This window comes from Quercus lobata, chromosome 12, assembly GCF_001633185.2.
Source record: "Quercus lobata isolate SW786 chromosome 12, ValleyOak3.0 Primary Assembly, whole genome shotgun sequence".
Taxonomy (NCBI): Eukaryota; Viridiplantae; Streptophyta; class Magnoliopsida; order Fagales; family Fagaceae; genus Quercus; species Quercus lobata.
In genome coordinates, this window is record NC_044915.1 from 26,974,968 (window position 1) to 26,988,486 (window position 13,519).

General features: G+C 38.6%; 1 protein-coding gene across 1 annotated transcript; it reads left to right on the forward strand.

Annotated features, from left to right (window-relative positions):
- Positions 1 to 1,789: 1,789 nt before the first annotated feature.
- On the forward strand, positions 1,790 to 13,204 carry LOC115971869 (heavy metal-associated isoprenylated plant protein 36-like). Its single transcript, XM_031091954.1, has 4 exons — positions 1,790 to 1,813; positions 11,718 to 11,801; positions 11,910 to 11,985; positions 12,169 to 13,204. The coding sequence occupies exons 2-4, from the start codon at positions 11,751 to 11,753 to the stop codon at positions 12,921 to 12,923; spliced, it is 882 nt and encodes a 293-aa protein (XP_030947814.1). The 5' UTR covers positions 1,790 to 1,813; positions 11,718 to 11,750; the 3' UTR covers positions 12,924 to 13,204.
- The last annotated feature ends 315 nt before the right edge of the window (positions 13,205 to 13,519 follow it).

Below are 13,519 nucleotides of genomic sequence, written 5' to 3' on the forward strand. Positions count from 1 at the left end.
TCACTCTTAAGGCCTGACGAGCTAGACAATATAGGCTGACACAAAGTGGGAGATAAGTTTGATTGGCTACATTGTTTTTATACTCATATCAAAACAAAAATGCCATCTCTACTCTTGATCTCATCCAAGGCATAAACAAAGCTGTAAATGGATATCTACAATATAATTAAATCATTCCACTAAAAGTTCTAACATTGTTTATTTCCAAATCCTCTTGTTCTCTTCTTCTTGGCTTGAAATTGGTCTGTCTTCTGACGCTTGTCATGTTTTTGTCTATTGTTTTCATGATCTAGCATGCTGTTTTTGTCCATTGTTTTCATGATCTAGCATGCAGAACCACTTAACAAATTGCTGTTTCATTGAAATGTTAGACTACTGTTGGGGAGTCGAGTAATACCGGCACTAGCTTTAATTAATATATCTTATAGAAATGGTTTTATATTGTTTGCGGTTGCCTTTATGGAAAAGTTATACAAATACTATCTCACTCTGGCTGGATAGTCATACCGGACAATAAGTCAGTATACTTTATTAGTTTGTTTGCAACATCAGGTTTTTTTTTTTTTTTTTTTTTTAATATTTGTTTTTTGCTAAGCTATTCCCTGTCGGTTTAAATTCTTTGGTACTGATAGTTGGTTTTTAGATCCCTGTTAACCAAGTTGTTACTGTTATGGATGGTCCTTGGTCATGCAAAATAATCTCCAATATTGAGCAAGAGTAAAAACAACAGAAAATACAGAGTACAATAATATGGTGACCCAAAACCAATTGTTTGGGGGGGTTAATCTAGTAACCGCAAGACAAAAACAAATCCACTAATTGAATAAAAATTTTACAATACCAAGTACCCCTGTTCCAATTAGAACTTACTAACGTTATCTAACACAACACCAAATCTACGGATTTCTTCAATTATGGAAATATTGAACATGAACCTCCCATCAACGACTCTAGTATCCAATTGAAGATTTTGGTCCAACACTTGAGCAAACTAGAACTGCAACAACTTTAACACTACTAGTACTAAATATGCTTCACTTTAACAACTGTTTAGAGGCTTTTGAGAGCCAAAGGCACAATGCCGTCAGATTTACACTTAGTAGAACTTCAAAGTCTTTTTCACTTGTATTAGGTTTTCTTATATACCTTTGGCTTGTATACACACTTGATGGGTTGGATGGGTTGAATTTACATTTCTAAAATCCCGCACTTCAATCAATTGAATTGAAGCTTGATCTATCGAAAACTGATCTTTTTTGATCAATCAAAAAGCTCAAAACTAAACCTGATATTTGCACAATAAATTTCAGAATCTAGACATTAGTCTTGTCTATGAATACATACTTCTAAAACTCTATACAAGACATTTTTGTTCATGATTCTCAAAAAAAAAAAAAAGAAGAAAGAAAGAAGACATTTTTGTTCATGGTTTCCCAACCTAAAACTAAAACCTAACACTGATTTTTTAGTTTATACCAATTGTTTTGGCTTAATTTGGCTAATATCAATTATAAAAAATAAAAAATCACTTTTTTTCTTAAACATGGAAGAATAATTTCTTTTGAATTAAAATTATATAAATCTATTCTTAGAATAATGTTAAGTTAGATGAAGTTATTTTGAGTTTGTATAAGTTAGTAATTCCCAAATAGTATTTGTGTACACCCAGAACGGTCTCCACCTAAGTAATGGGGTCACAATTTATTTATAAGTGGGATCACTCTCAATCCTATGACTTAGGCCCAAAACATGCCTTGATTTCTCTGTGTTTTCCCCCGGTGTTTCTCAGTGTTTTCCCTCTCTCTCTCTCTCTAACACTCTTACCCCCCAGATTTTTCCAACCCCTATTCCTTTCCCCTCTTCTACTTCTTATAGTCTCTTCTTAGTGGAGTTGTCATCATTATCTCCCAACTTATACACATATTCCTATGTTCATCAAAACCCCAAGGGATTCTCATGAATTTAGAGGATTTTCTTGGAACTTGTTCTAGACGCCGAATGGTGTTTGGAAGTGGATCCCTACTAGAACTATTAATCCTCAGCTACCGATCTCACTAAGGTTGCATCTCACCCCGACCACCTTTGTCATCAGTCAACGTCTAGTCGACCCCTTAGGAACCTCTCAAGTGCCGTCCCCTAAACCATGATCCCTATTTTGGGGTTAGGCCCACTGTGATAAGGCCCTAGGCTAACTCCCCCTGTGCGTATCAAGCTTAAATCGCTTGATGGGCCTTGGGCTTCACACTGGGCTTTATTCAAGTGGGCTAACATGGCCACCTGGGCCTAGCTCCCCATAGTATTGTTTACTTATATTGACTGGTGTAAGAGAAAAAAAGGTCTCCAATAAGATATATAAATTTGCTTTCTAAGTTTATTTTGTGAAATTAATTGAGTGGAAGATTAAACTCAACGTTAGAATGATAGTTAAATAATTAAATTCATTATTTTATAATAGATTAAACTTATAAAAGAATCGGTAATTTATTATAGTATCAAAACAAGAGGCCCTAAATTCTATCATTGTCTCTTCTCCACTTTCCATTTAAAATATTGTGTTAGACCTCACTTCGTTGAGCCCACTTATTAAAAAAGAGTTTAGATCCATAGATTCACTCAATGACCATCTTTTAAAATGCTAATGACTTTGTATTTGAATTTACACAAATGGCCTGAACCGGCACCAAAGATACATTGCTGCGTAAATTGCTCATGGCGACATTTTACGTTGATCTAAAACCAAAGAAAATTATAGAAAATCTTTTGCAGCGTTCCACGTTAAACATTTTGTTCTTTGGGAATATTGGGCGTCCACGTACAGAATTCAGTCAATCTCAATATCGTAACTCTTTTATGTCATATTGAATTTGGATTGTGATGTTTAAACTTTAAACTTTAAATCAATATATTGCTGAAATTGTGCTAATTATTATTTTGAAATCTATATATACGTATTCGAGAAGATAGGTAGTAACCTATATTCATCTCTATTTATTTTTTTATTTTTTTAATAAATAATGGCGTTCCGACCTTTTTGAGTATCTGACTATTTTCTTGAGTGTATGTAATTCTCTTGTTCTACACACACTAGTTAGGGAGGAATTCCATAAGAGTGGCCACAATATGCTAGTAAAAGATTTCGAACCCAAGATCTCATGAATATCATAAAATCTTATGAACCACTAAGTCAACCCATTGAGGATACCTATATTCAAATAGCAAAAAGAATTTGGGGAAAGCTTATTTGCACAACAAAATCTTACAAAATTTTTACAATATCTAAAAGTATTTGAGTAGATCTTGAATTTCTGATATAACTTCAGCTTGTAATACAAACGTTGTGAGATTTTGCTATGGCCAAGAAATAACTCATAAATTTTTTAGTTAATGGAAGTTGGTTGTATCAAAGTGATAAATGCATATTAAGTACTGGATACTCTTGTTTGTCAATAAAACAAAAACAAAAACAAAACAAAACAAAGATATGTGTCAACTAGAAATTATATTATGTACCATCACACATGATTTTAACGCGGCAGTAGGTGGTATATTAATATTACGAGGGAGAACATTATTCGTACGTTCTAGTAAATTCTGATTTCACTTTCTTCAGTTTCTGTAACGCTTTAATGAAAATGTACTACAATGGAAAATATGTTGTCATATATATGTACTTAATTGCTCATCAAACAATGTACGTGTCTGTTAATAGGGACATGGATAGAGCTTCAGGCAAGGCAACCACCAGGCCATTCTCTATTGCATTCATTTTGCTCCTTTCATTTTTGAGTGAGGTGGTGTTTGGGATTGAACATGATCACTAGTGGATAGAGTATGTTGCACTACCTTTGGGATTTAACGGGACATTACTTGTTAATGTCAATTTTGCACCCAAATTACATTTTGAAAGTATAAAGAAAAAGCATATAAAATAGTAAGTTCCAGTTTTTTTTTTTTTTTTTTTTGAGAATCCGCCCCAAAAGATGGGGGGAGGAGATTTCATTGCACTAATTCAGAAGTGTACACAGAGAGGATGTCTGGAGGAACATCCTCCATCCAGACAATAAAAGGAGGAAAATTACATGCACTTCTAGCTATCGCGTGAGCTACTTTGTTGCCTTGTCTGCAAGTGTGGTAGAAATTGATCTCACTGAAAGCAGCAGCAGCACACTTGATGTCATGGATTATATGCCCAAAGCTGGTGGAAGAGGCGCAAGACCTGTTAAGAGTTTTAATCACCACTTCCGAATCACCTTCGATAATTATCTTGTTGAACTGAAGCTCCCTAGCAAGACATATGGCATTGCGGGCTGCCAGCACTTCCACCGTCTCTACCGAAGTAGGCAGCGGAATGGTTTGTGCCGAGGCAGCCATAACTTGACCAAGGTCGTTTCTTATAATCACCCCCAACCTAGCAGAGTCGGACTCCTTGAATAACGCCCCATCAAAGTTGACCTTCACCCAACTTACAGGAGGCGGAGACCAATTGACTGAACAGGGGGGAAGAGAAGGGCCACACCGAGACAGAGATGCCTCCTGGAATTCTTGGAGAGAATCAAAAGCCACGGAATTGATCTTCTGCAGCGGTAGGGGAGTTTCACCCACTCTTAATCTGTTCCGACGAGTCCAAATAAGAGAGGTTATGATTGCAAACGTATCAAAGGACTCACCTCTTGAGCAGCATACTTGAACAATATCCAGAAAGCTTGAACATCTCCTTGTTTGCCTGATTAGCCAAGCAAAGTGAAGAGACCAAACCTCCACTAAGGCCGGACAGGACCAAAGGGCATGAAAGGTTGATTCTTCCTCTTGACCACAACTTGGACAGATCGGATCACAGCTCACCATTCTTTTAACTAAATTTGTCCGAGAAGGCAAAGCATCCAGCCCCGCCCTCCACAGAAGGATTTTAACTCTGTTTGGCACTTTTAAACTCCAGATTGCTTTCCATATTTTCTTGGATTGGGAATTATCCGAAGAGCTAGGGGTTTCGCTGTCACTCAAACTTGATAGAAGTCTATAACCAGACTTCACCGAGTACTCACCATCAGTAGACAAAGGCCAGAAAATTTTATCATTGCATCCAACCAAGCTGATAGGTATAGCCTTGATCAGTTTTGCTTCGTGAGGTAAGAAGAGATTATCAATTGTCCCCTGTAACCAACTCCTGCTAACATCATCCAACAAGACAGACACTCTAGCATCAATGCTAAGAAAAACAGGGGGAGATAAAACTCTACTAAGGTAAGGATCCGGGAGCCAATTGTCCTGGAAGATTCTGATCTCCGAGCCACTGCCCACCCTCCAGCGCATCCCTTTGCTGATAACTTCACGCCGTTTTAGAATACTTCTCCAAGCAAAAGAGCCATTCCCAGCCTTTGCATCGAGTATGCTCCCATTCAGAAAGAATTTTGCTTTGAAGAATCTATGGAAAAGAGTATCTTCGCTGCCCATGAGACGCCATACTTGCTTTGCCAACATAGAGTCATTAAATATTTGGAGGTCCTTGAAGCCCAACCCACCCATACATTTGGGCTTACATAGGGAATGCCAACTTGTCCAGTGGATTTTCCGTTGATTACCACGCTGCCCCCACCAGAACTTCCTAATCAGCGATTCAATGTCGTTGCATAACGAAATGGGGAGCTTGAAGCAGCTCATGGCATAAGCCGGAATGGCTTGGACAATGGCTTTTAGAAGGATTTCCTGTCCCGCTTGAGAGAGGAGCTGCTCTTTCCATCCTTGGAGCTTTGCCCAGACCCGCTCCTTAATAAAATTCAAGCTGGCTTTCTTAGACTTGCCAACTAAAGCAGGGAGCCCGAGATACTTTTCGCATAACTTGATGTCTTGAACCCCCAGGGAGTCTTTTATTTGAATTTGGATCTCTTTTGGCGTGGACTTACTGAAGAACAATCCGGTTTTGCACCTATTAAGCATCTGCCCTGAGGCTCTTTCATAACAGGATAGCAAACTTTGTAACGCATGACATTCGGCTAAGGAAGCCTTGCAGAAGACAACGCTATCGTCTGCAAAGAAAAGATGCGTCAATCTAGGACCTTTTTTACAAATAGACACACCCCTGATAAGGCCAGCAACAGCAGCATTGGCTAGAAGGCCATGCAAGCCTTCTGTACACAAAATAAATAAATATGGCGACAACGGGTCGCCCTGTCTAATTCCCCTTGATGGTTTGATAGTATTCGTGGGTTCACCATTAATCAGAATGGAATAGCTAACTGTCGATATACATTCCATAATTAACGCCACCCAGGAATCACAAAAACCCATCCTTTTCATCAGAGCTTCTAAGAAAGACCATTCAACCCGGTCGTAGGCTTTGCTCATATCCAATTTGAGCGCCATGAACCCAGATTTTCCGGTTTGGTGATGTTTCATATAGTGCAAGGTCTCAAAAGCCATGAGGACATTATCAGTAATGACTCTCCCTGCCTGGAAGGCACTTTGATTTTCAGAGATGATACTAGGGAGGACAGATTTGAGCCTATTAGCTAGGACTTTTGTAACTAACTTATAAATCACATTGCACAGGCTTATCGGCCTGAACTCAGTAATGCTTTCTGGAGATTTGACTTTTGGGATCAGGGTAATGTTAGTGTGGTTTATTTCCTTAGGAATCTTACAATTATTTAGACAATCCAAAACAGCATTATAGACATCATCACCAAGTAAAGACCAGAAAGAGTGATAGAAAATCGGAGGCATACCGTCGGGACCAGGAGCCTTAATGGGGTCCATCTCCTTGATTGCTGTATCCACTTCTTCTCTTGTAAAAGGTTTGGATAATTGATGATTCATGTCTGTAGAGACCGAGGGCCGAACTGTATCCAAAATTTCGTTCATATCCGTTGGGTTGGAAGAGGTGAATAGGGAGTTGTAATATTCAACTGCTATCTCTTTGATCTGGTTCATCTCCGAGCACCACACGTTGTCATTATTCTTCAGACCGGAAATCCGATTTCTCCGATACCTGTGGGAAGCTTTGCTGTGGAAGTAGTTGGTATTTCTATCATTGCACTTCAGAAATAAGGCTCTGGCACGTTGCTCCCACATTTGACTCTCTTTGTCCAGCAGAGCATTCACTTCCATTTGCAAAGCCTTAACCGCATCATGGTTACCTCCCTCTCTAGCAGCAACAATTTCAGCTTTAGCAAGTAATTTACTTTTTGACTCAATCAATTTCTTTATACTACCAAAAGATTGCTTGCTCCAAATGGACAGTCTGTCCCCACAATGTTTTATTTTACCTGCAACCTGGATCATGGTAGAGGCCGAAGAAGAAGTGCCCCAAGCCGAGGTGACTGTGTCGGAGCATCCCCTGTCGCTCAACCACATCTTTTCAAACTTGAAAGGTCTGCAAGGCTTGGGGAAGATTCCTTCCGGCAACACTAAGATAGGTCTATGATCCGACGCATGCGTTTGAAGGTGTTGAACCTGCGTACCCAGATTGGAAGCAAACCATGAATTATTCGCTACTGCCTGATCAAGCCGCTCCAAGACTAATCCCCCTGAGCGCTTTCCTTTCCATGTGAATTTCTTGCCTCTAAAGCCCAAATCCATAAGGCCGCATTCATCCAAGACTTCCCTGAACTCCGCCATCATGCGCTCTTGACTCGGACCCCTGCCTAATTTTTCATGAGCCCACATAATCTCGTTGAAATCTCCCGCACAGAGCCAAGGGAGGGAGGTTCGCCGATGTAGCTGGCGCAACAACACCCAAGTTTCATGTTTCCTTCTATAATCCGCAAAACCGTAAATACCAGTAAAGCGCCATCGATCCTCGCCGGGTTTCCCAACGATTGCATCAACATGGTTCGGCGAAGAGGAAATCACTTCGATGTGGACTGACTTCTTCCAAAATAGACAGAGACAACCCATACTGTTGATCCGAGGAACGATCCAAGCTTGATCGAAGTTCAACTTATTACACAAAAAGTGGAGTTTATCTTCATCTGCCCACGTCTCCGACAAAAACAGAGCAACGGGATCTTGTGCTCGGACTAACGCTTCGAGTTCACAAACGGTGCGCCGGTTCCCAAGCCCGTGCACGTTCCAGCATAGCCAACTCATGGCTGCTGGCGGGGCTGGGAGTCAGCCGCCGCCGATGGACAAGGATTTTCATTGTGAGGAGGGGTATCTACTGCTCTGGGTTTTGGGGATGAGGAGTAATCTGGGAAAGGAGGGGAGTTCCTTTTGCCAATAATAAGATTAGACTCTTGCTGTTCAGAATAGATAATGGGCCTTTGGATCCGGGTCCATTTCTTACCAGCTTGGGCCTGGTTATGCATGTGAGAATCTAAATTGGTAATATCTCTTAACGGAGTGGGCTGGGTGGATTGGACTTGCTCCTCGCTTGTGTTTGGGCCTATGTGGGCAAAGGACCTAAAGCCCTCATTAGGTGAAAGTTCCCGCCCCTTATCGTTTGAACGCCCCACTTTCCCGTTCCCACACTCAAAAAGATTGATATCTTTGTCAATCTCTCGGATTAGGTGCTCGAAATCCGCTTGCATTGTGGGTTTCCTAGAAACGTCATGTTCTGTCCAATCCGAACTGTCCAAGGCACCGTTTGTTCCCCCTTGAAAAGCGGAAGAACCCAGGTTCACACTGGAGTTATTAACTGTCGTCGGGCTGTTGTCTGCAGGTTCCGCCTCCACCGTGTGGCTCTTTCCTAGAGGCAAGGGTGTCGATCCAGGAGCTTTTTGGGCTTTAATTTCTTTTTTCTTTTTGGCAAAAAAACCAGGGACTTCCACAACACTCTTCCGGGCTGCTACAAATGGCGGAGCTCTGATCCATGCCCCAAACTGCTGATCTTCCTGTTGCAAAGAACCCTCGATGTCGAACCATTTCTCGCAGTCTTTATCGGAGTGAGTGAGCCGGCCACACCAGTAGCAGAGATTAGGGAGTCTCTCGTATTTAAATGAAACCCAATGTACTCTGTCGTCATCCAGTGTGATGAGTCTGCCGCGGCAAAGAGGTAGAGAAATGTTGATAGCCACTCTGACTCTAATGAAGCTGCCGCCGTCACAATCCGGGGGGTCCTTTGGGTGTTGTATGATCCCAATTGCTTCACATATTTGTTCTGCAACTTCTTTGTTCCTGTAACATAATGGTATATTGTAGACTTGAACCCAGAAGGAAACTTGATTGAAGTTACATACCTCTAGCGTCGTTTCCTTATTGATTCTTGAGAAAGCCATTAGATATTTGTCAAAACACCACGGTTCCAACGAGAGGATTCTATCTACATCCGCTTCATTATCAAAAGAAAACAGGATAATATGATCTCCATTATTCTTGATGCTAAAGCTGTTTTTTGATCTCCATAAGGGCGAGAAGGTTCTTGCTATGGCATCAATATTCAGAGCACGCTTAGTAAAGAATTTAGCAGCAATGGTGAAAACGTCAGTCGCTTGTTCTTTCTTTAACTTGAGACCTGCACCCTCTCTTTCTAACAGGGATAGAGAGCTCCAGTGCTTTGTAAGGTCATCCATTTCACAGAGGAGAATACAAATTTTTAAAATTAGAAAGTGTTTCCCCGACCCCTTGAAAGTAGAGAACCACTAGCCTTGAGAGAACACTGTTAACTCAAGGGACAAACCTCCTTCCAAGGAAAGGACGACAATGCCACACTACAGCAGAGCTCTCAGAGAGAAGCTTTGCTAGAGAGCAGGCAACCTTTATTAGAGTAGTTTAGTTTAAACTTTAAATCCACACCTTAATAGTATAAAAGTGAAAATAGTAATAATAAGTTCCAGTTAGTTGAACTAATAAAGTTTTTTTTAGACAAATAAGATATCTGAAATTCAATCATCGCATACATCAAAAACTAATTAATTAATATTTTGGTCTAATGTCATTGACTGATGCTAAAAAAAAAGGGGTATATAAAGTTATATAAAGTATCATTCCAAAAAGCATATAAAGTTATATATTTGCAAGTGTTTTAATTGGTGAAGTGGGCAATTTTAAAATATCGGGTGGGTAACTTAACTAGCTAGTTTGATTCTTTTTTTTTTGATAGGACTACTAGTTTGATTAATGACTTGATCTTTTGAAACATGCATTTATTAGAAATAAAAATATTGGGATGGTATAAATTAAATTTTTGATTGTGATGGCTGGTATAGAGAGAATAAAAGCACCAACATAATAGGTATCGGATTAGGTTGCTTCTTCAATCCTATTCAATTTGGGCATTTAATTGTCTCTATTAATACTCAGTAGTTGTACTCACAAACCCCAACAGTTCACTAACTCAAGCTCAACTATAAATTGCCAGCTCTAGTACTAGTCATATATGCGAGACAACAAGCATTAGTACACTGTTCACATCATCCTGATAATGAACATAATCAATAAATAATAATGGATGTATTTATTACTCATAATAAGAACACTCGAAATCAAACATGTTGATCACAATGTCATCTTTTTCATCGTTTATTTTTCAAGGAAAGCATGAGAAAAATATGGATTTTAAGGCCTCCGTATAGTTTTTGTATTTTATATATTATTTGTAGCACAAATAATATTGGCTTGTACTCGTACCATATATAAACAAAGCAAGGATGGATTATGACTGCTTTTGCTTTTAAAACCATCTGAATTAACCTCGGAATCGGATAGATAAACTGGATTAGGTTTACTAGTTAGAATGTTCTAGTCCTTTCAAGAATATATCAATAGAATTACCTTTCTCTGTCAAAATAAAAATTAAAGGAGTATATATCAACAGACCAGAGAAAATGCTTGTGGCCCCCAATACTTAATTAAAAAAATAATAATAATGAAACTCAGACAGAGACCTTAAGCGTTTGCCCAGCAATTAAGTCGCCTTTTCCGTTTTTTATGGTCTCACAATACTGTTTATGAACCACTAAACCCATAAAAAACGTAACAATCACTCACTGCTACAGTATTTTATATTTTAAAAATTATTTTATTACAGTATTTTTAATAATAAATTTTTAAATTTTTACAAAATAAACGATATCCAAACAAATTCTAAATAATATATCTTAGGCTACAAAGACGTACCTAAAATAACTGCACCAAAAAAACACCCAATAATTCCCTTCCTTTCACACTAAAGTGCCTGTACAAATTTACATATTTTTATTTTATAATAGCTTTCTGGAAAAGGAACTGTTCGAAAAAGTTAATAGTATACCTTAAAAGAGAGGTAGGGTTTAAGAAAATTGTAATTTAAAAAATAAGATTTTAAACCAATAAATCAGACACCCACCAAGATATATAACTAGCTAGTTCATATGAACTATATGAAAAGGAAAATGAATATGTACCACACATCAAATGCATGACCTTACGTACGATATTAATTTTGATAAGAAAGCTTGTGTTTTTTTTTTGTTTTTTTTTTTGGGTATAAGAATTTTGTAAGTTCGGTTTTGTAACAAAAGTATTTAATATGAATTTCCTTAAAATTTAGGAACATGTTCTATTGTTCTATTCTATCTACGTTGGTAAAAAAAAAAAAATTAGTCAGATGGTGGTCACGGCTTAGTCACGTGACTTTGATGACGTGTCCTAGTGACAATGGTCAGTGGTTACTTGGGATGTGGAGGTGACGTGGCATCCACAATCTTGCTTTACCTCTGCCTTTAAAAGTCTATATTACTCCATTTCCTTCCCTCTCGAATCACATTGCTCACGCTCACACTCACACTCACACAAACTCAAGGCTCTCTCTCTCTCTCTCTCTCTCTCTCTCTCAGATGGCAAACAAACCACCTGAAGATCAAGGCGCAGACACCCTGAAATACCAGGTAAACAAAGAAATACTATTTCTATGTCCAAGTACATAATTCTTTTCTTCTCTTTCTTTCTCTCTCTCATATATTGAGTTTCTTAATTAACTCCTCCAAATATTGCAGACATGGGTTTTGAGAGTTTCAATCCACTGTGAAGGCTGCAAGAAGAAAGTCAAGAAAGTTCTTCAAAGCATAGAAGGTATGGATATTGGCCTAATTAATTCTAATAATAATAGTACGTACATGTGTTACTTGTTTAAACTGATAGCAAATTGTGAATTTAATAGCTGGCTTAGTCAATATTCTAACACGTACAAGATAAGTTTCGTATATTTTGCGTGTGATTCTCATCAATTTTGTATATTCTTCAATGTTTGAATAGGTGTTTATGAGACCACTGTGGATTCACAGCAGCACAAGGTTACAGTGACTGGCAACGTGGAGGCAGATACCCTTATCAAGAAGCTTTTGAGATCAGGCAAACATGCTGTGCTTTGGCCTCAGAAAAAGGAAAAGAAGTCTGGAAAATCAAAGAATAACAAGGACCAGAAAAATATTGAAGAAGATGGTGATGGTGAGCAAAAAAATACAGACGGTGGCAATGGTGGTATTGGTAAAGATACTGATGGCGGTGACACAGATAAAGAAGATGAAGAAAGTGAGGAGGTTGGTGGAGAAAATGTTGGAGGAAATAATGGTGGTGGTGGTGATGGAGGGAAAAAGAAGAAAAAGAAGAAGAAGAAGAAAGGGCAAAATGGTAATTCTCTTAATGGTGATGGTGGCGGGGGCGGCAACGGTGACAGCGGTGAGAATTTCGACGATGTACTACCAGGCGGTGGTTCTCCTATGTCACCTCATGACATGGCCCCTCCTATGGCCGCGATGAATCTTAGCCCTCCACATCAACATATGTACCCATATCCACCAATGAATTATCCACCGCAAGTACCATATAGTATGAGTTACAACATGGCATACCCTAGTGCTAGTAACGCTTCATATTATGTACCTCCCATGCATGATAATAGATACTCTCACCATGGTATCTATGGGCCACCGCCACCGCCACCACTACCATCTAATCCAATTTATACACATAGTGATGATGATGATGAGAGTGCTTGCTCAATCATGTGACAAAATTGTGAGGAGTTGTTGGTAATTAGGGTTGTTCCTAAGAATTTAAGAGTATATGAGGAAGCAACTAAATTTTGTAAAAATGGACTAAGGTACGAGAGCTTAGTGTAAAAGTAGTGAGCAATAAGATGGGAAATGGTTAAAGGTTTGGAAGGTTTTTAGTGGTTTGTCCTTATCTAGCTTTATTAACTTCTTTGTGTTATTGCTTAAGTAATTAAGCTAATAGTTTGTAATATTTGGTTGTTTGTTGGACATTTAAAAAATCTTCCTTTCCCTCTCAACCTTATGTGTAAAGTAGAATTTTGTTGATGGCAATCTATCTCTTTTTCTTTCAATGTAATGACAAAATGGCTTTAAGGAAATGATAATTAATAAAGAGTTCAATGCCATACAACTAGTCGGACTAGCTTCAAGTTCCTAAGTTAAGCCTCTCTTTTAATGCTTTAAAATATAAATGCTATTACATCTCTCATTATTAAATGTGCAAATTATACATATATCATGCATGATTATGGTTGAGAATTTCATGAAAATTGGTATTTTCCTTTGGGAAATGCTTAAAGGCATCTTTAAGAAAGAAAACTAAAACATCTTTG

Excerpts from the sequence above, each read along its gene's own strand:
- LOC115971869 (XM_031091954.1), top strand. The coding sequence starts at position 11,751 with ATGGCAAACAAACCACCTGAAGATCAAGGCGCAGACACCCTGAAATAC. Across the intron at positions 11,802-11,909 it reads CAGACACCCTGAAATACCAG|ACATGGGTTTTGAGAGTTTC; the intron begins GTAAACAAAGAA and ends CAAATATTGCAG. Across the intron at positions 11,986-12,168 it reads AGTTCTTCAAAGCATAGAAG|GTGTTTATGAGACCACTGTG; the intron begins GTATGGATATTG and ends ATGTTTGAATAG.